This window comes from Eublepharis macularius, chromosome 4, assembly GCF_028583425.1.
Source record: "Eublepharis macularius isolate TG4126 chromosome 4, MPM_Emac_v1.0, whole genome shotgun sequence".
In the NCBI taxonomy this organism is placed as follows: Eukaryota; Metazoa; Chordata; class Lepidosauria; order Squamata; family Eublepharidae; genus Eublepharis; species Eublepharis macularius.
Genome location: NC_072793.1, coordinates 166581272 through 166605952, shown reverse-complemented (window position 1 = coordinate 166605952; position 24681 = coordinate 166581272). Strand labels below are relative to the sequence as shown.

The window sequence follows — 24681 nt, the reverse complement described above, 5'->3', positions numbered from 1 at the left end:
TCCAGTGCACAAGAAGTTAATAATATTGCTACTTAAGCATTTCCATTGCACTTCCAAATGGTCAAAGCACTTCATGTATATTATTGTGTTGTAATCCTTTCAAGAATCCTGTAAAGTAGGTCAGTATTAATATCCCGGTATTGCAGGTTACAGGGGAGAGAACAGTTTCTCTGTGCCCACATGGTGAGTTCATGGTTCAGAAAGGATTCAAACCAGGGACTTCCTGAGCTGGAGCTCAGTCTCTTAACTGCACATCAGTTTGGAATCAAGACTTGAGCTGTGTCTACCCCCTACCTGGCAGCAGCTGCAAGCAGGGTGGGAACAGGCAGAAAAAGCACCCATATGTTCCTGTCCTTAGTCTGCTTAGTGCCACTGCCATACTTCCACCTCATTCACATGAATGCATAAAGCTTTCTGCTGAAACAGAGCCTTCCTCTGTCAAGGTGAGTCTTGTCTACTCAAGTCTGGCAGTGGCTCTCCAGGGTCTCAGGTGGAGGCCTTTCAAATCTATCACCTATTCTTTGATCAGTTGAACTGGAGATGCCGGGAATCGAACTTGGAACCTTCTGCATGCCGAGCAGATACTCTACCCTTGAGCCACAACCCCACCCCCTTTTCTCTGTTGCACTTGGGCAAAAGCACAGCAGGGTGCCTCCGTGGCTCCCTTCTCCTGACAACATGTGCTGTAATGCTACACTGCAACTTAACTTGGAAAGGGGGGGGGAAACCCTTGGGGGTAGTAGTGGTGCACAACAGTGAGTTGTCCTGGGCCATTCTGAAAACAGGTTAGCTTCTCCTCCCTCGTGGTGACTGTGGCTGGAGCATCCACAGATTCCACTTTGTGCTGGACTATATTAATTTTCTCGGAGGGGGGGGGGTGTCAGGAGCCAGACATGCGTGGATTGGGTGCAACATCATCTGGACACTTCCATTTATTGTGGAGGGCTTCCTGCTACTGTTCCCCAGTATGGAAGCAGCCGTGGGAGATGTGGATTCATTTCCCACCAATGCTGCGAGTTCTCTATATCTGTTGTGCAAATATGCTGTGTAAAAAAGCACTCTGCATATTAAAAGGGGGAGAAAAGCCATGTTGTAAATCCCTTTTACTGGATTAATAAAAACAAGACAGGATGCAGTGCTGGTTTAAGCACGCCAGTAAAGAACAGGGACAGCGGATGCACTGTGCAAAACACAGTAGAGCTTTTCGATTAACCGAGAGTGGGGCAAAGTTCTCCTCTTTGCATCCCTAATCTAGAAGGGGGTGGTCTCTCCCTGGGGCCTGCTGTACAGACAGACCTTTCCTCCCCCTGCCCACAGCACACAGATGTGTAAACAGAATCTGTGTCAGTTTTAATCCAAGCCTGGTTTTAATGACCCAGATAACAATCGAGAAATGCTTGTGCAATCATAGCAAATGGCTGGAAGAAGGCTGGATGTAGGAGAACAGCTGCATGTGGGACAGGCCTTGCAAATTTCAAGCAGGGAGCCAGGACAGCAGAGGAGAGCCCTGCTGAACTGGGCCCAAAGTCCATCATCTGGTTTCCCACAGTAGCCGGCCAGATGCATCTGGGAAGCTCGCAAGGAGGATGTGAGATTTAGAGGCCTCCCCCACTGTCACCCACAAGCGGGACTCAGCGGTAAATTGCCTCTAAACATGCAGTCTTGTGTAGTTGTCGACAGACCTGCCCTCCCCAAATTTGGCTATTCTTCTTTTGAAGACATCGGAAGCCAGTGACCATCCCTGTATCCTAGGGTGGTGAATTCCCATAACTGAATTATAAATTACATGAATAAGTACTTCTCTTGTGCCTTTCTTGAATCTGCATTAAGTGACCCCAAATTCTAGTATTTTGGGTAAGAGGGGGGACGGGAAATGTCTCCATCCACTTTCTCTACCCCATACATAGCTGTAAACCTCTGTAATGCTCCCTAAAGCCTCCACCTCCTTGACTTTTTCTTACAGGGAATATACTGCCACCACTTCACCACCGTGGTTGCCCTTTTCTGCCATCAGAGCAGCCATTTGCTTCAGGGGAGCTGATCTCTGCGGTCTGGACATCATTTGTAATTCTGGGAGATCTCCAGTCCCAGCCTGGAGACTGGCAACCTTAATTTGGAGCTACTCACAATCCAGTCTGACCCTCACTATCCTGAATAATTTAGTGTCATCAGTATAGCTTCCCAGATAATTGCAGCGTTGACCTCCCTCCGTTGCAGGACTCACATTTATTCCTATCCTCCGTTTCTGATTATTTCAGCCATTACAAATCCACAGAGGATGCGGTCTCTGTGCCCCATTCAAGACTAGAATCTCACACCATCACCGTTTTTATCAGCATTTTCAACCGAAAACTGAAAGGGCTCTCCTCTCCTCCACCTTCCAGCACACAGTATATAGGATTTTGGTTTTCCTACCAATATGCTACCGCCCATTGAAGAAAATGGCCACTGACTGCTTTGCTTGAAGTTCAGTCCATGAAATTCTAGGCCTTTTTCTCTCCCGAGGAGTTCAAGGGAACAATATGTTAGGTCAGGGATCCTCAGCATGGTTCCTGCTAGTGTATTTCTTGGCATCCATTTGCTTCTTCCTCAAAGCATCTCTTCTGCAAAGCAGAGAGTCAGTTTCAGCTTTTTTCCACCTCACTACAGCAGGAGGTGCTTCAGAAGGCCTGTTTTGGTAGGGCTGCCAGGCCTCCAGCTATGGTGGGAGACCTCCCGCCAGCCAGGCTTGCCAGCTTCCTCCTGGTGGTGGGAGATCCTCCACTGCCAGAAGACATTTCCTGCTGCCATTGAGCTGAGCCAGGGGGGGGGGGAAGACAGGAAAACGGGAAGGTGATGGACAATGTCCCAATATGCTGATGTCACTCCACATGCACCTGTAACTGATGTCAGCATGTCACTATAGAGTTTTGCTCAAATGCTAGAGTGTGCCTGGCAACATGCTGACATCACTTCCAGGCACAAGAATTTATTTATTTATTTATGTCATGTATAGTCTACCTTTCTCACTGAGACTCAAGCAGATTACACAGTGTGAGATTAGTACAGTCAGTATCAAGAACATTTCCATATAGTATCAAGGGCATTTCCATAAACAATGCCATAGGGTAAATAAATACAAGTTTACAAAGACATCGCATTAGCAAGGATCTGGTACAATACAATACAATCCATTGGTCTAGCAAGGTCAGTAAGTGTAGGGAGCCAGTGTGGTAGAATCGTTAGGGCATTGGGCTAGGATCTGGGAGATCCAGCCTCAAATCCCTGCTGTGCCATAGAAGCTCGCCAGGTAACCTTGGGCCAGTTACGCACTCTCACTACCCCACAGGATAAGAAAAGGAATGTCAATGTGTGCCTGGTGACGTCAGTACATCACTGACAGGCCCCACATACACACACCTGGTAAGTCTCCTGCCATTTACAGCCTTGTGCTGGCACAGCCCGGCAACCTAACTTTTTGGGTCTGCAGGGAGCACACATTCAAAAATCACTGCCCCCATCATAAGAAGACACTTGGCTTGAAACATCCCAATCTGTTTTAATTGCCCCCTTGTGGCAGCCATTTGATGATTGGACCCATGACAGCCATTTTATGGTAGTATACTCTTCTGCTTTTCAAAATTCTAATGTGCCCACAGGCTCAACAAGGTTGAGAACCCTTACGTTAGGTTATGGTTACCTCAATTACTAGAGGGTATAGATTCAGATTACAAATGCCTAACCAAGGGAGAAAAAGATAGTGGGTTTTGGTGCTGTAAGTGGTAGGGGGAGAGCTGCTGGAACATAATGGTTAAGTGGCTGGGCTCTGAGCCAGCACTCAGCTGGTTTACTCCCACTACTGCAATGAACTCTGCAGGTGGCCTTGAGTAAGCCACTCAGCCCCAGCTCCCCAGCTGTATTGTGGGGATAACAACAACACTGACTTCGTTAACTGCTCTGTGGCACTAATCTGTCCAGAAGGACGGTATATACGCACACAATTATTAAAAGAAAAGTGGCAAAGTGACTGAGAGGAGATACAATAGCCCAGCTGTGTTGCTATGACAGCAAACTTTCAGCTTGTACAGAATTCTTCATCTGATACATCTACAGTACTTTTGTCTACGGAAGTTTGAATTTAATAATGGGAGGTTCAGGAAAAGATCCTCAGAGCTATAAACAGTTTGGAACGGTATTTGAAAGCTTGCTTTGCCCTTTATGAATTTGCTTGATTTTAAAGATCCGCTTCAAAGGTTTTTATCAAGTGCCTCTGTTTTCTGAGATTTAGCTGTTGGCAACCAAAATGAAAGATCCTTTTGAACTGTGACGTTCTATTTGCAGAATATCCTCCCCAGACACATCTATGTGATTTGACATTTCCAATTGACAGTGCATTTAGCAGCTGAATTCTTTGAGGAACTATTGGCAGTTGTTTTGGTATTGATGGATCCCCCCCCCCCCCCGCACTGCTGGGTCTTGCTCAGTTTTTATCTACTGCTGTGTCTTTTGTGTCTTGTTTGAGATGGATTTTTGTCTACTGTGTTGTGGTGTTACAACAGTCCTTCTCCAGAGAGTTTAAAAAAGAATTGCCACAAATGGCAGCACAGCAATACCGAATATTTTCTGTGCTGGGACTCCCACACATCCATACAGTTTGCTTAAAAAAATATCAACAACTTGGCAGGCCCCAGAGCTGCTGTAGCGTAGTGGTTAAGCGGCTGGGCTGCAGATTTGACTCCCACTCCTGCCATGAACTCGGCAGGTGGCCTTGGGGAAGCCACTCCTCTCAGCCTCAGCTCCCCAGCAGTATTGTGGGGATAATGATAACGCTGACTTTGTTGACTGCTCTGAGGGTGGCATTAATCTGTCCAGAAGGGCGAGGTATAAGTACACTGTTGTTATTATTATTACACATTAAGAGTGTACAGGTTGCACCAGGGGCCCCAACAGGGGGTTGGTTAACACAGTCACAGGGGAGTTGCGATTTCTCCTCAAGTTGTGTATGTGCAGCGTTCGATTAAGGCCAGGACCATGGTGGGTATTGGAGACGGGGCTTCAGCCTTCCCCTGTACTGTTTTCCCAGCTTGCAACAGTCCAAGGGGGCCTGTTGGAAAACCCATTCCTTTGGATACCTGTGAGTTTCCCCTTAATATCACCCGTTTCAGGATGTGTGTGAACTTGGCGTTGCCCATTGGCCTTGCTTCTCCCTCCTTCCTTTTTTCCCTTCTTGTGCAAAGAATCTATTGGTGTCTGCACGCAGACACACGGGTTACCTGGAGTTAGAGCCCTCTTCCCCTGCGCCCCCCCCCCCCCAGCTCTGACTCTGGAAAGCTTACACTCTTGACAATCTTGTTGGACTCAAATCCGGCTGTTCTATTGCAGACCAACGCGGCTACCCGGGTCTTAGGGGGGCATTTCTCATCTCTGCCTCCATTTTGGCCTTTCCTAGCCCGCGCATCCATGCCTTTCCAACGCCTTTGCGCGCACCCTTTCTATCCCCCTGAATGTTTCGCCAACAAAGCAGCCGCTCCAGGGGTTAAGCGTACAGAGCTGCCGTTTCCTAGAAAGGCAACGCGAGTTTGGCGATGCAAAGAGCGGGGGGGGGGGCTCCTTCCTGTCCCGCCTCTGCTCTGACATGAGAAACTGCCTCTTGCATTTGGTTTCCTACCCTGGGAGCAATTGGAGGGCTGCGGCAGACACAAAGGCTCGGGGCGGAGCGGGTGAGTGCGAGCGAGCGAGGGGGGCGCGCAAAAGCGGGGGGCCGCGCGGGGTTGGGTCCTGGGAGAAACTTGAGGGGCGAGGAGCCGGGAGGTTGGTGGATGACGGGCACTCCTGCGCCCAGACTGCCCTGGTTATTTCTGGCCACATCGTGAGTGACTTTGCTGGCGTTTCTCCCCTCCCGCCCCCGCCGCCTTTGGGGTTATGGTGTCAGTCAGCGCCTTGCCAACCGTGCTCCGGAGAGCGTTTCAGACGCTTGTGCGAGGCTGCCCGCAGGGAGATCATTAATGGCGGACAAACAAACCCCAACAGCCTTGTCCATCTCTCGCCCATCGGAGGTGCAGATGCAAAGAGGGGAGCGTGGGATGTGGGGCAGGGTGCCCATTGATCTCATGGGAGAGGTCAGGCAGGCCCAGTCAGAGCCAAGCGCAATGTGCCCCTCACCTCAAGGGTAGGTTTTTTGGGGTGGGGGTGACTGAGTCGGTCTGCAGTTGGTGTCTGAAGAGAGAAGCTCTGACTCTCCAAGGTTTACACCCTGAAAATCTTGTTGGTCTCTACGGGGCCATGGGACACAAAATGCCAGACTGGCCATACCAGAAAGCAGAAAGAAAACATGAATTAAAGACTAAATACTATTAGTCTTTAAGGTGAGCCCTGGACTTTTGTTTTGCTACAATAAACTCATACAACTACCTCTCTGGAACCCTAAAGACTAGCACAGTTTTATTCCAGCAAATCCCTTGTGGGCAAAAGTCCTTGATCCACAACAGCGTAATGACATTAAGTCTTTAAGGTTTTCTTTTTGACCCTGGTCAAGCCTGGAGTTCTGGAATTACAACTGATCTCCAGACTGCAGAGTTGGAAACGGCAGCTTTGGAGGGTAGACCCTGTGCTTCCTGAGCCCCTTCCCCAGGCACTGCTCTCAAATTTCCAGGGCATTTCCCAAGTCAGAGTTGGCAACTCACAGGCTTTCTCTGCAACATATGGGAGGTGTCATGGAAAGCAAGTTGATACAGAAAAGGGTATCAAATTTGGAGATGGCCGAGCTAAGAAAGAAAAGGGGGCACTAAGGGCAGATATGAAAGGGGGGAACCATTGGCAGGAGTGAAGAAGTGAATTAGGTACATTTGAACACAAAGCCTATTTCCTTCTGGAAAGGAGTGAGATTCAAGCTCCTGGTAAGTGTAGGTCCAACAACTGGCACTAGCCAAGCTGATTTCCCCACTGCTGGCATTTTTGCCAGTGCTGCCAGCGCTCCATTCGCACATGGTTATATGGTTGTTTGCACTTGGACTGTCTTGTCCACACAGAGGAAAATCCAGGTTTGAATTATCATTACAACATAATAGCCAGACCCAGGGATGTCACAAGGGTACAAAATTCAAGGGAGGAGCAGAGTCATAAGGGCATACCTGTTCTAATCAAGCTTCTGGTGTACATGCTTCTGAATTTGCCAAGGAGCAGACTTCCCTTTGGGGTCTGTGGTGGCTTTCAGCAGCCCTGAGGGCAACCTCTGGCTGGTGGTTTAGGTTGCACTATCAATCTCCTCATTTTGTGCCTTGCTGTTTCAGTATAAACTTGTTTGGTCTGTCCCACACAAGCTATGCCTCTTGCATTACATAGGCTTTTTGACCCATGGTTGTCAATTTCTCCCCCGCCCCCAATGTGTTTGTCTTTGTGTGTGTTTTTTTGTGTGTGTGTTTGTGTGTGTGTGTGTGTGTGTGAGAGAGAGAGAGAGAGAGAGAGAGAGGAGTGTCTGTGGACTTGAAAATTCACATCATGCCTCTAGCCCACACAAGTGCATGCTTAGAGACATCTTTAAGACTCCTTTATGTTTTTCTGCAGTGGACTAATACCCTCAGCTGGAATGTATACTTCTATAAGCAATAATACTTAACCTTGAACATTCCCATTGCATTTTCTATGCCCAAAATGCATTATGTTTTAATCTCCTAGCAGCCCTGAAAATTAGGCTTGTATTCTATATGGGGGGGGGTGGGCAGGCACTGAGGCTAGGCAGAGTGACTTGTGAGGTTTTAGCAGACTTGAGATTTCTACCAGGAATCTCACTTTGCTGCTACATGCATCTCTGTGGCCAAATGCTGTTTGGGGAGGGGGGGAACCCCACTCCAGAGCAGCACTGTGGATCTTTACCAACAAGCTGTCACTCAAAAAACTGTGCAGAGTTATCCCGTTTACCTGAAAGGAAGATAACCCTGAATATAAGGTAACAACTCCTTTAAAAAAGCAGACATATTTGTAACTTGTATACAAATGTAAGACGGCCATTTCTTTGTCTTGATGGCACTCCTGGGATGGGGGTGGACTCCTAGTCCTCTTTTTGGGTAGATGTAGTAAATATTAAGGATTTATTGGCATGTGGCTTAGATACTGTTGCATTAAACAGTCAAGTGGGTTTTCCTGTGGGGATGAGATGATCCAGCTGTGAATAATTGTGGCGCACTGATAGCTCAATAGCTGAGCAGGAGTGGATCCAGCCACATGCCAAGTGACCAAGCTTACCTCAGCGTGAACCTCTCACCCCTGGTTCTCTCTTATCATCCCGCCTCCTCATGCAATCTTGAAAAGATTTATGCCTTTCAAAATCCATTGGAGTCAATGGGCGTAGAGTGTAACTCAGCTTGGGACGGCATGGCAAATGTTCTAAATTGTAAGTGCATCAGAGCCAGAACCTGTTGCCTTGTACTCTGGAAAGAACAAGGAACCCTATAAATAAAAATATATCTGATTTACTCAAAAAGAAGGCAGCTCTTTATTTAAGGCCACCTCTCCCAAGGGACAGTTTGGTGTAGTGGTTAAGAGCGATGGGACTCTAATCTGGAGAACTGGGTTCGATTCTCCACTCCTTCACTTGAAACCAGCTGGGTGACCTTGGGTTGGTCACAGCTCTTTCAGAGCTCTCTCAGCCCCACCCACCACAGATTGCTGTGAGGAAAATAAACAACGCACTCTGTAAACCCCTCTCTATGGCTGTTAAGTCCAGAAGGGTAGTATATAAATCAAATGTTCTTATAAAAATGTTATACCCCAAAAGTTTTTTATTATTGGACATAACACTAACTTGTATGTGAATTTGAGATCTCTCTCTCTCTCTCTCTCTCTCTCTCTCTCTCTCATGGCATGTCTGGGCGGGGGGGAACCCTAGTCTTGGATGTGAATAAATCTGCAAGTAAATATGGTAACATGTTAAGGAAATTTCTACCACACACTAGTGTGTTTTTTTGAATTGTTGAAAAACTGATTTTTCAAAAAATATAATTTCCAACAGTTCTGTCAAATCTATTCTCCCACCCACCCTCCTAAATGTAAGCAGTAATGTTAACTTTAAAAGGAAATTACAGCTAATAAAAGGAATTCAAAAGGTCAGGGCTTCAATTGACGACCTCTCTGGTTGTCTGAAGGCAGTACTAGGGCAGATCGATGATGAGACTCAGGATAAAGCATCCTTGTGTGTTCCTTTTCAGAACAACACATTAAAAATACACGCACACCTGCCTGTACTGGCCATGGCTCCTTGCCACGTTCACATTTGTGCCATGGAAAAAAACAGATCTCCTTTCCCACCAAGAGCCCTCTGGCAAGATTTCCGATCCTGCCACAGGGAGCCCTCGTGAATAATGCAAGCAACGAGGGCAGGGCCTGCCGCACAGGTCTTTCCTGTGAAGCCAGCATCTCGTTCAGGTTTTGCGAAGTCATGCTCTGCAGAATGGTGTATAAAAGCAGACAAAGGCTAGGATGCTTCTCAGGAACCCCATGTTGATCCAGTCTAGCCTTTCCAGGCACTGTGCCCATACACGTACTTCCTGATGTGAACTAGAATGCCGTTGTGTGTGTGTGTTTCTTCTCCTAGTCAATGCAGTATTTCCCGATTAAACCTATGTACTACTTTCAGTGTGCTCGTGTAACGGAATATGCCATCATACAATCCTGCCTCACATCGAAAGATAGCACTGTTCTGGCCTAGCCGGCACTGTGGAATGCTGCTACAGATAAAAATTCACCGAAGTAAGAAGACATTTCAGCACATCTCAAGTTTTAGGCCTGCATTTTTCAATAAATAAATCAGTCAGAGTGGTAGAATGGTCCGAGTTCTGGATGAGGCCTCAGTTCAAATACCCATTCTGCATAAAATTTCCTGGGTGACCTCAGGCCATCACATCACACTGTACCTCTCTCTCTCTCTATCGCTTCCTGAGGAGAGAAAACTGAGGGCCACCATAGCTTCTTGGACAAGGAATGCGATTAAAAAATGAAACAGTTGGATTGATTGAAAGAACCTGCATGCCGCACCTCTAGAGACCTGCTTTAGGAGGCTCCCAAGTTAAAAAGTAATTGCTTTAATTGTTACTTTTGAAAGCCAAAAATACTAAGAGCACATCGCATATCTATCTGTCGATCGATCTTATTTATCACGTTTGTTAAATTGAAGATTATGTTATCCAAGAGTATAGAGTCGAGAAGCGCAGGTATTAAAACCAGAAAAATTACATGAAGGGGCACAGGGATGGGAGGGGTATTAGAGTGCCAGTGTGGTTAAAGTATTGGACTGAGACCAAGGATACAAAGGTTCGATTCCCCACTCTGCCATGGAAGTTTGCTGAGTGACCTTGGGCTAGCCGCACATTCTCAGCCTAACCTACCTCACAGGGTTATTGACAGGATAAACTTATTGAAAGATAGACTTGTGTACATCAACTTGAGCTCCTTAGAGGAAGCAGTAGGATAAAACTGTACTCAATAATCTTTCTGAAAACAGCAGTATTCACAAAAATAACTAATATTGAGTATTAGGGAGAAGAGCAGATTATAAATAATGTAAAGAAATCCATTAACAGTGGCATCCCAAGCGAAGTTAAATCCTCTCAAGACCATTGATTTAAATCAAATTAGAAAGGTGTAACTCTGTTTAGGATGACACTGTTACGTTTTTGACATACAGAATTTAATTATGCTTAACTTTCATGGTGAAATGTACAGAGATGTTGTATAGAGATAAATTTACTCTGAAAGAACTTCTGGAGAAATGACTTAAAAATAATATCTAGCATTTGCAGAGCATTTTCAGGGGTCAGAGTGCTTTGTAGGATATCCCGTGAATCTTGGGAGCAGCCCAGCAAGGTAGGCCAGCATGATCCCTGTCTTGCAAGGGGGCGGGAACTGAGGCTATGAGACACTTCTCTCAAGCCACTGAGTAAATGTATGGCTAGTAGCCATAGCGGCTACATATTCAGAGGCAGTCAAGCTCTGAATGTCAGATCCATCCACACATATAACGTCATGTATCTTCTGGCCCCGAACAAGCATTCAACTTGCGACACCATTGTGGCTGTTACAAACCAATAAAAACACAAAAAATAAATATGACTTGCTAGTAACGAACAGCATGCAAATGTCCTCACGTTGCCTAATGATTTTTATGCAAGTCTCACAATCCGTTTTTCCGTGGTGCAGAATCTAGATTTCCTGTATGCAGCAGTGTATTTATTTAGATATTTGTGCCCCATTTTTCTTCCCGATGGGGACCCAACATCGTTCTCCCCTCCTCCACTTTATACTCACAGCAACAACTCTGTGAAGTAGGTGAGGCTGCAAAAATGACTGGTTCAAGATCATGCAAGTAAGCTGTGAGGATTCGAAGCTCGCTCTCTCAGATACTAGTCTGAAACTTGAGCCACCACACTGCTGTGTGTTAAAATAGATTTTTAACAGATAATAAACCCAGCCATGACCATAGTAATATAGAAGGGGTTCGTTTTGCCTGAGGCCATTATCTCCTGGTGATGTAAGGACCTCATGACTGATTTTCTGTTTCCCATCCAGGAGTTGCCGTTAGAACCCAAAATGGAAGAACAGGAGCCTGCAGGACTGGAATCGCAGGAGAATTCAGAGGCGGGACCGAGGGACCTTCACGTTGTCCAGATTGGGGCCACCGGGGAGTTGCTGGAAGGGGCAGCTCCACCGCAGTTTAAACGGGAACCCGAAGACCAGTGCTGGGAAAACCAGTTGCAGGATTTCTTGAAGACGATGCACCCGCCTCAGTCAGGATGGAGGAACCCCCCACAACCTCCTCACTACTTACCAGAAGAAGACACAAAGTATTTCCAAACTTCATTCAAGAGATCAACCGATGACAGCCCGTGGCCCAGAGCAGAGAGCATGGGTCAAGCACTGCCGGGCCTCAGCAGGGAAGACAGCAATGCCTATGAAAGCAGCCGGGAGCCATCTGTGAAAGTGAAAGAGGAGGTTTTAGACGAAGACCCGGTCAATGCGGAGCTGCGGCGCCAGCGCTTCAGACTCTTCTGTTACGAGGAAGCCGACGGGCCCCGAGAGGTTTGTAACAAGCTCTGGGAGCTCTGCCACCAGTGGCTGAGGCCGGAGACGTACAGCAAGGAGCAGATCCTGGAGTTTCTGATCCTGGAGCAATTCCTGACTGTTCTGCCCCAGGAAATGCAGAGTTGGGTCAGGGGCCATGATCCTGAGAGCTGCACTCGGGCTGTCGCCCTGGCAGAGAGTTTCTTGCAAGAATCTGAGGAACCGGAACAAAAGGTGAGAGATCCTGGAAAGGGCCTAGAAGAAGAATGGCAGAGATTTTCAAAAAAATACCAAAGAACCTAATTGGAGAATAACCGGGGCGGGGGGGGGGGGCGGATTTATAAGAGCCCTATATTCCCCGCAAAACTTTACTATTTGTTTATTGTTATTTATATTCCACCTTTGTCATTGGGACTTGGGGGGGATTACACAGTTTAAGTCAAGACACCAGGATGGGATATCCAATAAAAAGTGCGATAGGATTTGGATTGTAGAAATCTGGAACGTAGCTGAATCAAGGCAGTGGATAACATAAGCATAATGTCACTAAAGGGATAATGCCTGTTCAAGATCCCTGTAAAATTCTTTGGTACTTTTTGGCAGCCTCTGGATTATCCTATGTTATATGGTGATCACTGCAAACAAGAGCAAGATTTGAGTCCAGTAGCACCTTAAAGACCAACAAGATTTCCATGGTATAAGCTTTCCAGAGTCAAATTCCTTAGCAAGCTTGACGTTCAAAAGCTTACACTCTGGAAATCTTGTTGGTCTTTTACACTGGAAAGTTTATACCCCAGGAATTTTTTTAGTCTTTAAGTTGCTATGGGGCTCCGATCCAGCAGTGTGTAAGTAGAGACGTTAAACAGACTTAGTGCAGTTCTGCCTGTGCAACTCCTAATGCTTTTCTTAGTATAATAATGCCTAGAAATCTTGTGTGAGATGAAATGTAAGTGGGGATGTAGTCAGTCTGACTTAAAGGCAGCGGCTATCCTGTTTTTTTCTGCATTTCCACTAGTATAAGAACTGTAGCTCAAGCAGAAATTTTATACTATATCCAACCCGTGGTTGACTGTTTGAAATGTGCATTTATTGTTTTATGATACTCTGAATTATTTTTATTGTACGCTTGTGTGTCTATACCATACATAAAATTATCTGTTTTGTTTTGTCCTTTCTTATCTTTGGTATTAGACATTTTAAAAAGTTTTTTCCTCATCTTTTGGGGTTATTTTTTTTTGTGTTGGGGGGGGGGGTTGGTTCTAGCTGAAATCCAAATACAAAGTTGAAACAAATATAAGCAATTTGACTTGAAATATTAAACAATATGGAAGCAAGCCCCTAGAAACATACTTACAGTAAGACAGTACGCAGTAGTATAATCTACAGTCCCTATCCAAAAAGTCAGTTCTTTTTTATTATTATTAATTTCAACAAGAATACATACATATACACATAGACATAACATCAGGGGATATCAAACACAACATCATAGGAAATCAAAGGTAATAATATACAACAAAATATATATTATATTCATTTTTCATCTCTACAGTTCCTTCCTCTTTATATCTTCTTTTCCTTATTCAAAACCTAGTAAGGCTACCTTGCTTGATTCTTGTAAGTATTCTCTCCTATCCTCATATCCTATACTTAATTTCTTTTTCCATATTTTGATTTGACCCATCTATAAAAGAGGGTCATCTTTTCTGCAAATCACCTCTACTTTGTTCTTTTATCAGTTCTGTTAAGACATCCATTTCTGCTGTTTCTAAGATTATTTTCTATCACTTCTCCTTTCGATGGTACCTCCATCTTCTTCCAGTACCTTGCATATGTTATTCTTGCTGCCGTAATTATATGAAGCATCAAATACCCGTTTTCCTTCTCTACCCCCTCCGACATAATATTCAATAAGAACAATTCAGGTTTGAAAGGTATGGCCGTGCCTAATACTTCTTGAAGTAACCCATGTATCATCTTCCAATATTTCGCCGCCTTTTTACATGATCACCACATGTGCTAGAACGTACCTATCTTATCTTTACATTTCCAACATTTATTGGATGTATCCGCATACATTTTAGCCAGTTTCTCCGGTGTCACATACCATCTATAATACATTTTATACGCATTTTCTTTGAATGAAACTGACTTTGTTATTTTAATATTCCTCTTCCATATCTGTGACCATTGTTCTATATCTATATCATACCCCAGATTTTGTGCCCACTTTGTCCTGCAGTCTTTTATTACTTCATCTTCCCTTTTCAATTGCATTAGATATAAATAGAGTTGCTTGATTATTTTTCCATTTGTTTCCAATAGCAATTTATCAAAGGGGGGCTGTTCCATACAGAATCCTTGCGGTTTATCTTTGGCAAATCTGGATTCGATTTGTGCTCTTAGCCCCCAGTCCATATGTATATCCTGTTCTTTTAATTCCTCTATTGAGTTTAGCTTTCCATCTTTTCCTAACAGTTGCTCGTATCTATATATTTTCTCCCAGTTTAGTAAATTTGAGTGGGTAAATGCTTCCACTGGTGACACCCATTTTGGAATTCTTTTGTAAATCTGCGGTTTTAATTTCTCCCACACTGACATTAAAGACTTTCTTATTACATGATCTTTGAAGTACTTACGTACCTCAGCTTTCTGATACGAGAGGAATGCATACCACCCCAATTTAAGATCATGCCCTTCTAGCTTTAAGAGCCTTATATTCTGGATTAAGATCCGTTCTTTAATCCATACCAGTACACAGGCTTCGTAGTGCGTTTCCCAGTCTGGCAAAGCACATCCCGCTTTTTCTTTTAATTCTTGTAGAGCTTTAAGTCTTATTCTAGGTCTTTTGCCTTGCCATATAAATTTTGAAGTTTTTCCATTTAATTCTTGAAAGAACGCTTTTTTCTGTATGATTGGTATGGTCTGGAATAAAAACATGAACCTAGGCAATATATTCATTTTGATTGTGGCTATATGCCCCAACAGTGATATATGCCTATCTTTCCACTTATTTAAATCCTCCACAACTGCTTTAATTAATTTTTGGTAATTGTCCTCTCAGTGAACTAGCTCTATAGGTTATATAGATTCCTAGGTATTTCACTATTTTTCTCCATTGGAATCCAGACTTCTCTGTTAATTCTTTAATTTGTGTTTTTGTCATATTTTTGGTGATAATCTTTGTTTTTTGCTGATTGACCTTCATTCCTGCCATTTCCCCAAATCTTGTTATTTTTGATATCAGACAGTCAATATGTTCTGTTGGTTCTCCCAAAATACATACTAGGTCGTCCACAAAGGCTTGTAACTTATATTCTTCACCTTTTATTACTGTTCCTTTTATCTCCTTATCTTTTCTAATTTCATTATTTAGGACTTCCAGAGACAAAATGAATAAGAGTGGCGATAACGGGCATCCCTGCCTCGTCCCTTTTTCTATTTTAATGGATTCTATCAAATCTCCGTTCAAACTTATTTTTACCCATTGTTCCGTATATATTGCTCAAATCATATTTAAAAAATTTTCTCCACAATTCATCTGTTTTATTTGTTCTAACATAAATTGCCAGTTAACGTTGTCAAATGGCTTCTCTGCATCCAGAAATATCAAGGCCATTTGTTTTTCTGGGTATACTTCATAATACTCTAAAATATCTATAACCATTCTAACATTGTTCCTCAGCTGCCTTTTTGGAAAAAAAAACCTGTCTGATCTTGATGTATTACCTGGTTCAATATCCTTTTCAATCTGAATGCTAAAATGGTGGCAAATATTTTATAGTCCACATTCAATAGTGAAATAGGTCTAAAATTTTTCACCTCTTTGTGGTCTGTATTTTCTTTGTGGATTAAAGATATAGTAGCTTCTTTCCAAGTATCTGGAATCTTGGCTTCCTCGACAACCTTTTCTAATAATTGTTTGAAGGGTATTGACAAGCATTCTTCAAAGGTTTTATGATATTCGGCAGGGAGTCCATCCGGGCCTGGTGTTTTTCCTTTTTTTATTCATAATTGCCTCTGTTATTTCCCTTCTAGTAATTGGCTCATTTAATATTATCTTCTGTTCTTCCGTTAGTTTTATAGTCAAGGTTGATTTCAGATATTGTCTCAGCTTTTCTAAGGAGGTTTCCACTTTTTGATACAGTTTTTTATAAAAGTTTTCTAGTATCTTTTTTAGACTTACTTTCTCATATTTCTCGGAACCTTCTTCATCTCTTAGTACATTTATAATTCTTTTTTTTCTGTTTCTTTTCTCAGTTTATATGCTAGCCATGTCCCTGGCTTATTTGCATTTTCAAAAAAGTTTTGTTTTGCAAACTTAATTTTTTTTTGCTATATCTTCCATCAAGAGATCATTGATTTGATGTTGCAATACTTTTATTTTCATTTTCAGTTCTTGGATTGTAGGGTTTCTCTTTAAATCTTCTTCGTTTCTCTTTAGAATATTTGTCAATTCTTGGTATTTCTGTAGCTTTTCCTATTTTTGTTGTGCAGCGAATTTAATCGCTAGTCCTCTAAAATAAGCCTTACTTTGTGTCCCAAACTGTTCTTTTTTTTTTTAAGATAAATTCATGGCTGTGCATGGCATGAGAATGAAGGGGGGGGAGAAGATCCCTTGGTCCAATCCAATAGGGCTCTTGCTGCGTTCTTACCACCTGTGGGATACCACAGGTTTTGCCTGCCTGACAGCCGTGGGGCTGCTGTTTCAATCAGGGAACAGGGCCTTTGGCCCCTGGGGGGGACGGTAACTAGTCTTGTTAACAACTATCCCTATGGACATACTGATACCTGAATAATCTCTCTTTCTACGTAGGTGGCAGGAGGCTTGGAGAAAGCCTTTAGTTCCCCCAAGTCCGATCGTTCCTCACCAGACATCCTGAAAATGCACCTGCGCATGGATGAAAAACAGGAGGCTGACTGGGAAGCTACCATGTCTGGTAAGTATTTCCATGCTGGTTTCATTGCAGCTTTTGACTCGGGCCTGGTCTATTCATGTCTCAGATTGAGGTGGCCATGTCCTGTCCTTTTATATTTTTTTCATGCTATGTCAAGCCCTTTTGTCTGGTTTGTGGTCCTTTTTGATTTGGGAGAAGGCGTGTGTTTTAAACCTGATGTCACTGGCAATTCTCCTTTTGTATGGATGTATTATTTTATTTTGCTTGGGTTTTTATGTTTGGTTCCTTAAGCCTAGTCTCCAGAGGTAGGATGTGCGTTTTCAATCAAGTAAGTAAACAAAAATATCATTCTGGTTTTGTTCCCTCAGGCAATGAGCAAACACCAGATGATGAAGAGGAGACGTTTGAGGGGGACCAACCTGATCAAGTGGGTATTGCGGGAGGATCACTGGAAAGGTCCAAAGGGAAATGTTTCCAGGGTCCTGATGCAGAAGAGAGAGCTGGAGGTCACCAGGGACCAGAAAATCATCAAGAAATCTCTCCTGGAAAGGCAGCAAAACTTTGTGAAGAACCCGATAGAGGGTTACCAGAAAGCACCTTCCAGGAGGGAATCCGCAAGCTTGCCAATTCAGGGGAGAGCCCCTGTCGGCGCTTTGGCCCCCAGGAAATGCACGTAACCGATAAACCCCATAAATGCTCCTTTTGTGAGGCAAGCTTCTACGAGAGAACACACTTGGTCATTCATGAGAGAATCCACACTGGAGAGAAACCTTATAAATGCTCTGTGTGCGAGACATGGTTCTCTCACCCCTCGGAGCTGCTGAGGCACGAGGAAACCCACATGCCTGAGAAGCCCCACAAATGTGCTGTCTGCGGCAAAAGCTTCAATCAGAAAGCATCCCTGATCACCCACGAGCGAACCCACACAGGGGAGAAACCATATGAGTGCTCTGAGTGTGGGAAGAGCTTTAGCACGAGCTCCCAGCTGATAACGCATAAGCGAGTCCACACAGGCGAGAAGCCATACAGTTGTTCCTATTGTGGCAAAAACTTCAACCAGAAAGCATCCCTGATTACCCACAAGAGAACCCACACAGGAGAGAAGCCGTATGAGTGCACGCTGTGTGGGAAAAGCTTCAGCGCTTGCTCCCAAATTATAAATCACATAAGGGTCCACACAGGAGAGAAGCCGTATGAGTGCTTAGAATGTGGAAAGCGCTTTGGAAGCAGCTCCCACCTGACTGATCACAAAAGAACCCACACAGGCGAGAAGCCGTACAAATGTCCCGACTGTGGGAAGAACTTCAGTCGAAGTTCCAACCTTACGGCACATAGTAGAATCCACACAGGAGAGAAGCCATATATATGCTCAGGTTGTGGCAAAAGCTTCAGGCAGAAGGCATCCCTCATCACCCACAAGAGAACCCACACGGGAGAGAAGCCCTTTGAGTGCTCTGAGTGTGGGAAAAGCTTCATTTCGAGCTCTCGCCTCGTAAGCCATAAAAGGGTACACACAGGAGAGAAGCCGTACGAGTGCTTAGAGTGCGGAAAATGTTTCATTTCCAGCTCCCACCTTCTAAGCCATAAGAGAGTACACACAGGAGAGGAGCCGTATAAATGCTCATAATGCAGGAGACTCTTGTGTTATTGCGCTGCCCTTCAGATACGGGTCGGTTCACACATATACCCCGGTCAGGAATCCTGTATACCAGGGATGACCAACTTCTAGAATCTCGGGAACTACTCTGTTCTCTAGACAACATCCTGGAGAGTACAAGAATGGTCAGCAGCACCATGGTAAAGTTGGCACCTTTTAGCAGTAAGGGCTTCACAGTAAAGGTGCATGAACATACTCTAACCTACGGATATGTGCATTTACGTATTATATGCCAGACCCCAAAGAGAGATGTCACAAGCGTGGATTCTCTCTAACTTACAATTTAAAAACAGTTTTGATAGTACCCGATACATTTCTTCTAGGGGCCAGGCCCAGACTGCTGGCTTACCAGTTGCCTACATCACCTCTTTATGTCAGGGCACAATCAGTGTGATGCAGGCCATGTGCGTCACCGTGGGTTGAGGCGTAACCTTGACCTGTATTTTTCCTTCCCACAAAAGGTGAAAGGACAGAGTATGCAAATTGAGCGTGTGCACTCACCACACCAATGCCACCTGAGCATCCAATATGTAGTGTGAGGGGCACAAACTAGATGGCTAGATGGACCAATGGTGTTACTCAGTAGAAGGCAGCTTCATGTGTTTGTATGTGCTCCCCGTGTGTACGTGATTCCCAGCCGGCAAATGTGTGAACCAGCCCAGAAACACAAGAATCCCTGTATGTAGTACCCAAAGGGAGCTCAAAGTAAAGTTTTATAAGCAGGCAGAGGGCAGGATTGTCCATACTATTTGTATGTGCAGGGAAGTTTCTCCACATTATTTTGTCTCCCTGAGCACCTGCCTCAAAACTCACACATGTTGCAAGGGATTCTGGGATATGTTCTAGGGCACCCAAATGGTTTGCTCAGTACCTTGGATGGGCCTTTCAGACTAGTCTGTAGCCCTGTGGGTTCTCAGCTCTCATTCACATGTGACAGGCAGCAGAATTAATAATGAGGTGGTAGAATTAAGGTTGCCAACGGCTGAAGAATATGTCCTGTTCCTTTAAATAAAAGCTTAATGCATGGAAATGGGTAACTGAAGCTTTTCATGGCCTGCTTGATAAATAACATCCCACTATGCCTCTTTTAAAGGGACAGGACCTTTTTCTCCCAGCCTTCTGGCAACCTGAAGTGGAATGGACAGCTCCACTTCTAACACATTTTGAAATGCTCCCTTATGTTTAAAAAAGAAATCTCCCTACAAATAGAAAACAGTGTGGCAAGCAAGGGGGGGGAGTAGAACCTTCTCCCCTGCTGTGCTAGTTTTCCCCATGGATGCATGTTTCAAGGGCTGTGAAAGATCAGTTAGTAGCAGACTGTCTTTCAGGGCAGCTTCCCCACCATTACAGATCTTTTCTTCATGGGGCTCTGTCAAAGCTTCTGAGGAAACCCTGAATTCCGAGGAACACAAAAAGCATAGCTATATGGAAGTAATGGAAGCATAACTTGGAAAAGCTGGTGGGGCTATATGTTTGCAGAGTTAGAAAATATTTTTGGAATAGACCTGGACCCTGTATAGTTAGATTCCCCTCTATCTGCACCATTGCTGACTCTTACAAGTGAGTGAGTCCACACCTGACACAGTTAACCCTTCCACCATCACCACGAAGTCTAGTTTTATTCCTGTGATTAGCCACGTGCATGCACCAAGCCACACCTTCCACTCTCCCTTTTCTGCCCCAACTGCCTGTGTGTGTATTTTTGCATGCTTCCTGTGAGGCCAGGACTTGCCTCATGCAGGTAACAGCAAAAGGCATATGTTGCAGGCAAGAAGAAACCAAAATGGCTTCCCTCCACACCCACCTGCTCCTTTCTAAACAGGCTAGCATTCTGGAAGGGTCATCCTCCAACGTTTGCAAAGTCAGACCGGGGTGCTTGCTAAGTACCTTGCCTCAGAACCTGTCCACGCCAGGCCCAAACTATTTCCTGTTGCTGTCCAGAACTGAGGCACATTCCTGCCAACCTGTTTGGTCTCCCATAATTTGGGAAAGGGAAGGGCATGTTTGCACTACAAAGGCTTGGTTCGGCAAGAGCATGAGGTGGTAGAACAGACCGCACCACTGCAGAGTGCCAGTGATGGATCACTGTTTTGGAAAGCTCCCTTCCGTTTAAAAATTCCCTCCAGATAGAAAACCAGCATAGCAAGCAAGGAGAGAGAGAACATCTCCATTTGCTGAGCCAGTTTCCTTTTGTGGGGAGTTTTTTTATGCAATGGAACGTTCAAAGCTGGAATCCTACATCTGACATGGGGCGATCCATTCTACTGCTTCAGGACTCTGCCACCGTCATTCTCTGGCATGTGTGAACCAGGCCTACTTTTCTGTCTTAGCGGACAGAACCTTAGAACTGTAGTTACCCTTTTAAAAAAATTCTTCCCTTACTCCAAGGTAAGATTAGTTTTTCCCTCCCTGTTTTCTAGTCACAACAGCCCTCTGAGGTAAGTTAGGGTAAGAGAGCAAATGGCTAAGAACACCCAGGGAGTTGTTTGGCTCTGGGGATTTGAACCATGGGTGTCTCAGTTCTACTCTGACACCACACTCATTTACAGTGATAGAATATGCAGCATGGAGGGGGGCAGCTGTGATAGTTAAACAGATACCAAACAAGAATAAATTCGTAGCGCAGCTGTACCTAGAGGTATGATGCTGCCAAATATGGAGGCTTCATTTTTCTGCTGTCGCCAATGATAGCAAATAATTCTGCAAAGGGCTTATATGAAATAAGTCTTAGCACTTTTATAAAATGGCTGTTAAGTTTTTCGGAGGGAAAGTGGACTTAGTCCCTTGCTGGGATGGTTTTCTAGCAGCAAGAATTTTTTGTGGAAAAGATTAGTCAAAAAGTTGGTACATACACCTCCATTTGAAAAACACACACTCAAACAGTGAATGCATGTGTGTGAGAGTTACCTTCTACAGTAGGACGAGGTAGAGTTTGGACTCATCTTACTGGGCTGTTCCACTTCAGACAACAAGTGGAGCTTGTCAGCTTTCACTGTTGCATGGTAAACAAAACAGTTGTGCTTCTGTGCTAGTTCTCTACACTCGGGGTGCTTTTGTTACGGAAGGGGATCATTCAAACTTTTTTTTTAAAAAAATATTATTTATATCCTACCTTTCTCCCCAGTGGAGCCTCAAAAGCAGCTTACATTGTTCTCATGTCATCCATTTTATTCTAAAACTGCCCTGAGAGGTAGGTCAGGCTGAAAGTGTGTGACTGGCTCAAGGTCACCCAGTGAGCTTCCGTGGCAGATTGGGATTTCAAACCTGGATCTCCCGGATCCTAGTCCAACACTCTAATCACAACACCATCTGAAGTGGTTCTACCTGCTGTGCAGCATGAAGTGTCTACCATTTCATTCCGCTGCATACATAGACCAGCCCAGGGACTGTGCAGTGGAAAGAACTGGGAAAAGAGAGCAAATGGCCAAAAAATGGTTGCTTCTATGTGCCTGTGTGAAAGAGAGAAGTAGAATGTAAAGATGAGATGAGGCAAAATCCAGGAATTACTCTCAAATGTGTTTTATTGCTAAATAGCAGGGGTGGAGGGAGGATTTGGGGCAGGAAAGCAATGGAGTGGGGGCTAAACTTTACCTCTGTTTCCCATTCACAAGTCTTCCAGAGTCTCATCTAATCTGATCCCCGAGCCCTAGTTCACACCTAACAGCACATCCCTTGATGATGGCCTGGTCCATACAAGAGGAAGAAGGGGGTCTTGGAAGTACAGTGGACCATACCATTTTTGATTGCAGGGGTGAAATGCCATTTTGGGAAGTGAAACATTCCCTTAAAAAACTAGCACCACAGGGAGGGAGCTATAACTCAGCTGACACTCTTCCCTAAGGAAAATTTTTATGCAGGTGAACATTTCTTTCAAAATAATTATTTCCTCACTTGCAGTCTGAAACAGTACATCCATGCCTCAATGAAGGAACAGAATTAGTTGTCAAAGCATTGAGTTTGTGGTGATGGGAGGAGGGGGTTACGTTTTAACTGCTGTGCCAGGGTGAGTGGTTACGTGCGGGGTAAATGGTTGTGTTACAAGGCCAGGTCTACACACGCAGCAAAAACCTGAGGTGGTAAAACCATGCTTGAAGGGTGGGGGGGGGGTCAAGCTTTGGAATGCTCCCTTGTGTTTAAAAATTCCTCGCAAATAGAAAACCAGCTCAGCAAGCAGACAGGCTCCGCTAGGATCACTGTCTTCTTACAAATCATAGGATTTGTAGTCGGAAAGGGGGCAGTCTAAAAGAGGAAACTACCAATTCCCCACCCCCGCCCCCCACATACATCATCCTGCAGAGATGGAAGTGGGGGCTCTGGGTGGGAATGAAGGAAGGAAAAAATTAAAAATCTACACACACATCTAATCTATGCATGTGTGTGTTCACACCTGTTACTATGAGGTGTAACACATTCAGGCCACAGTATCCTTCTTTACACAAGTTACGAGGAGGCAGATCTCTCCCTCTCTATCTCTCCACCCTTCTCAATCGCCTAGGATTGCCCCATTGCTGTGGAGCACTTGTGATACAAATTGGAAATACGAAAGTAAAAGTATGAAGGGTTAGGGTAGAGTTGCAAACGGGCCTGAAGAAAAATGGCCTGTATCTTTAATCTTGGCGAAATGTGTGGATTTTCATGACACAGAAGTACATTACATTGGACCTTGGATGTCACTTCCAACCTTATGATTCTACATCATTGATAACATCCCATGGAGTCTCTATTAAAGGGACAGATTTTTTTTCTCCAGGCAGTTGGCAGCCCTAGTTAGGGAGAATCACACGCCCTCGACACATAATAAACATTGAGCGTGGGACTCTTAATCTGGAGAGCCGGGTTTGATTCCCCCCTCCTCCACTTGAAGTCAGCTGGGTGACCTTGGGTGAGTCACAGCTCTCTGGAGCTCTCTCAGCCCCATCCACCTCACGGTGTTTTGTTGTGGGGATAATGATAACATACTTTGTAAACCGCTCTGAGTGGGCATTAAGTTGTCCTGAAGGGTGGTATATAAATAGAATATTATTATTATTAGGTACTTCGTCTTTGCCCTTTCCCTCCGAGGGTATCAGGGAAACATACAAAACTGAGAGGAGTAATTTAATTTGATCGTCCCCAAAACCCTGTGAGGTAGGACAGACTATGAATAACTTAATAAGTTCCATAGGTGAGGGGCAAATTCGACTCATGTCTTCCCAATCCATAAAACTAGCTTTGCAGTACTTTGGCGAAGAATTACAAGGCACTCTCTGTGTGCCTCTCCTCCATAAAGTTCTGTGATAAAACAGCTCAGTTAATAACTAGGCTGGGTTATTAGGTAAGTAGATTTTTAACTGCTTTGGGACAGTTTCAAAAGGGAAGATGGTTTTAAAAGAATATAGCTGGCTGAGGCCCTCCACAGGAAGATACAGCTGCCTCTTCCATGACTGGAAGTCTTGTTTTCCACAGCAATGCTTAGCCCTGTGATATGTGTGGATGTTTCAGAGCACACACACATTGCAGCCCCCCTCACTACTAGCAACAGCCTATCCTTACACGCCTGGGATCAGGGTGCGGGGCTTCCATGCAAAGTTGAGCCCTCTCTTTAGACCGTAATTGGCTGCCTTCCTTTGGCCTCGTCACATATAAATTCCTCCACTTTCCACGTCTGTTTCTATCCCTTAATGTGTATGCATGTCCGCTATTCACATGAAGACAGACAAATGCCACTTCCTTCCCATGACTTTGTGAATCTGTAGTTGTAAATGCATTAAAAGAAATTTAAATTTAATTTATGCCTATGAGTTACTTGTAGATTTTACATTAAACAAAACTTTTTTTGCATCAATTTCTTGAGTTTCAGGATGTCATATTCCATATAAACTTGGAGTTGGGGGGTGGGATCCAACTATAAGGTGTTTTTGGCAGTGAACCTAAAGCAATTTCCCTCACACTGTGAAATTGCCAGAAATAGCTTTTTCGAGTGCTTTAAACACAGCTACCAAACACAAACTCATGAAAAGAGGTGGCAGAATTTAGGCCTCAGTCTGACTCCTGCCAATCAATTTCATCAGGTGAGTCTGAATTCTAGAATGATAGGAGAAGGGGGGGATCTTTCAG

The 24681-nt window shown here is 44.4% G+C and overlaps 1 protein-coding gene across 3 annotated transcripts in view; it reads left to right on the top strand.

The window, feature by feature from the left end:
* LOC129329375 (zinc finger and SCAN domain-containing protein 2-like) overlaps positions 1-24350 on the top strand; it is a 31697-nt gene extending 7347 nt beyond the window's left edge. For 2 of the 3 annotated variants that reach the window (XM_054978919.1, XM_054978918.1), the window contains exons 2-4: positions 11539-12264; positions 16847-16970; positions 17297-24350. In XM_054978919.1, the coding sequence (XP_054834894.1) occupies positions 11539-12264; positions 16847-16970; positions 17297-18555 (2109 nt within the window). In that variant the 3' untranslated portion in view covers positions 18556-24350. Of the gene's footprint in view, positions 1-5603; positions 5700-11538; positions 12265-16846; positions 16971-17296 lie in introns of those variants that run through there. The other variant, XM_054978920.1, reaches the window with a different exon arrangement.
* Positions 24351-24681: the final 331 nt, after the last annotated feature.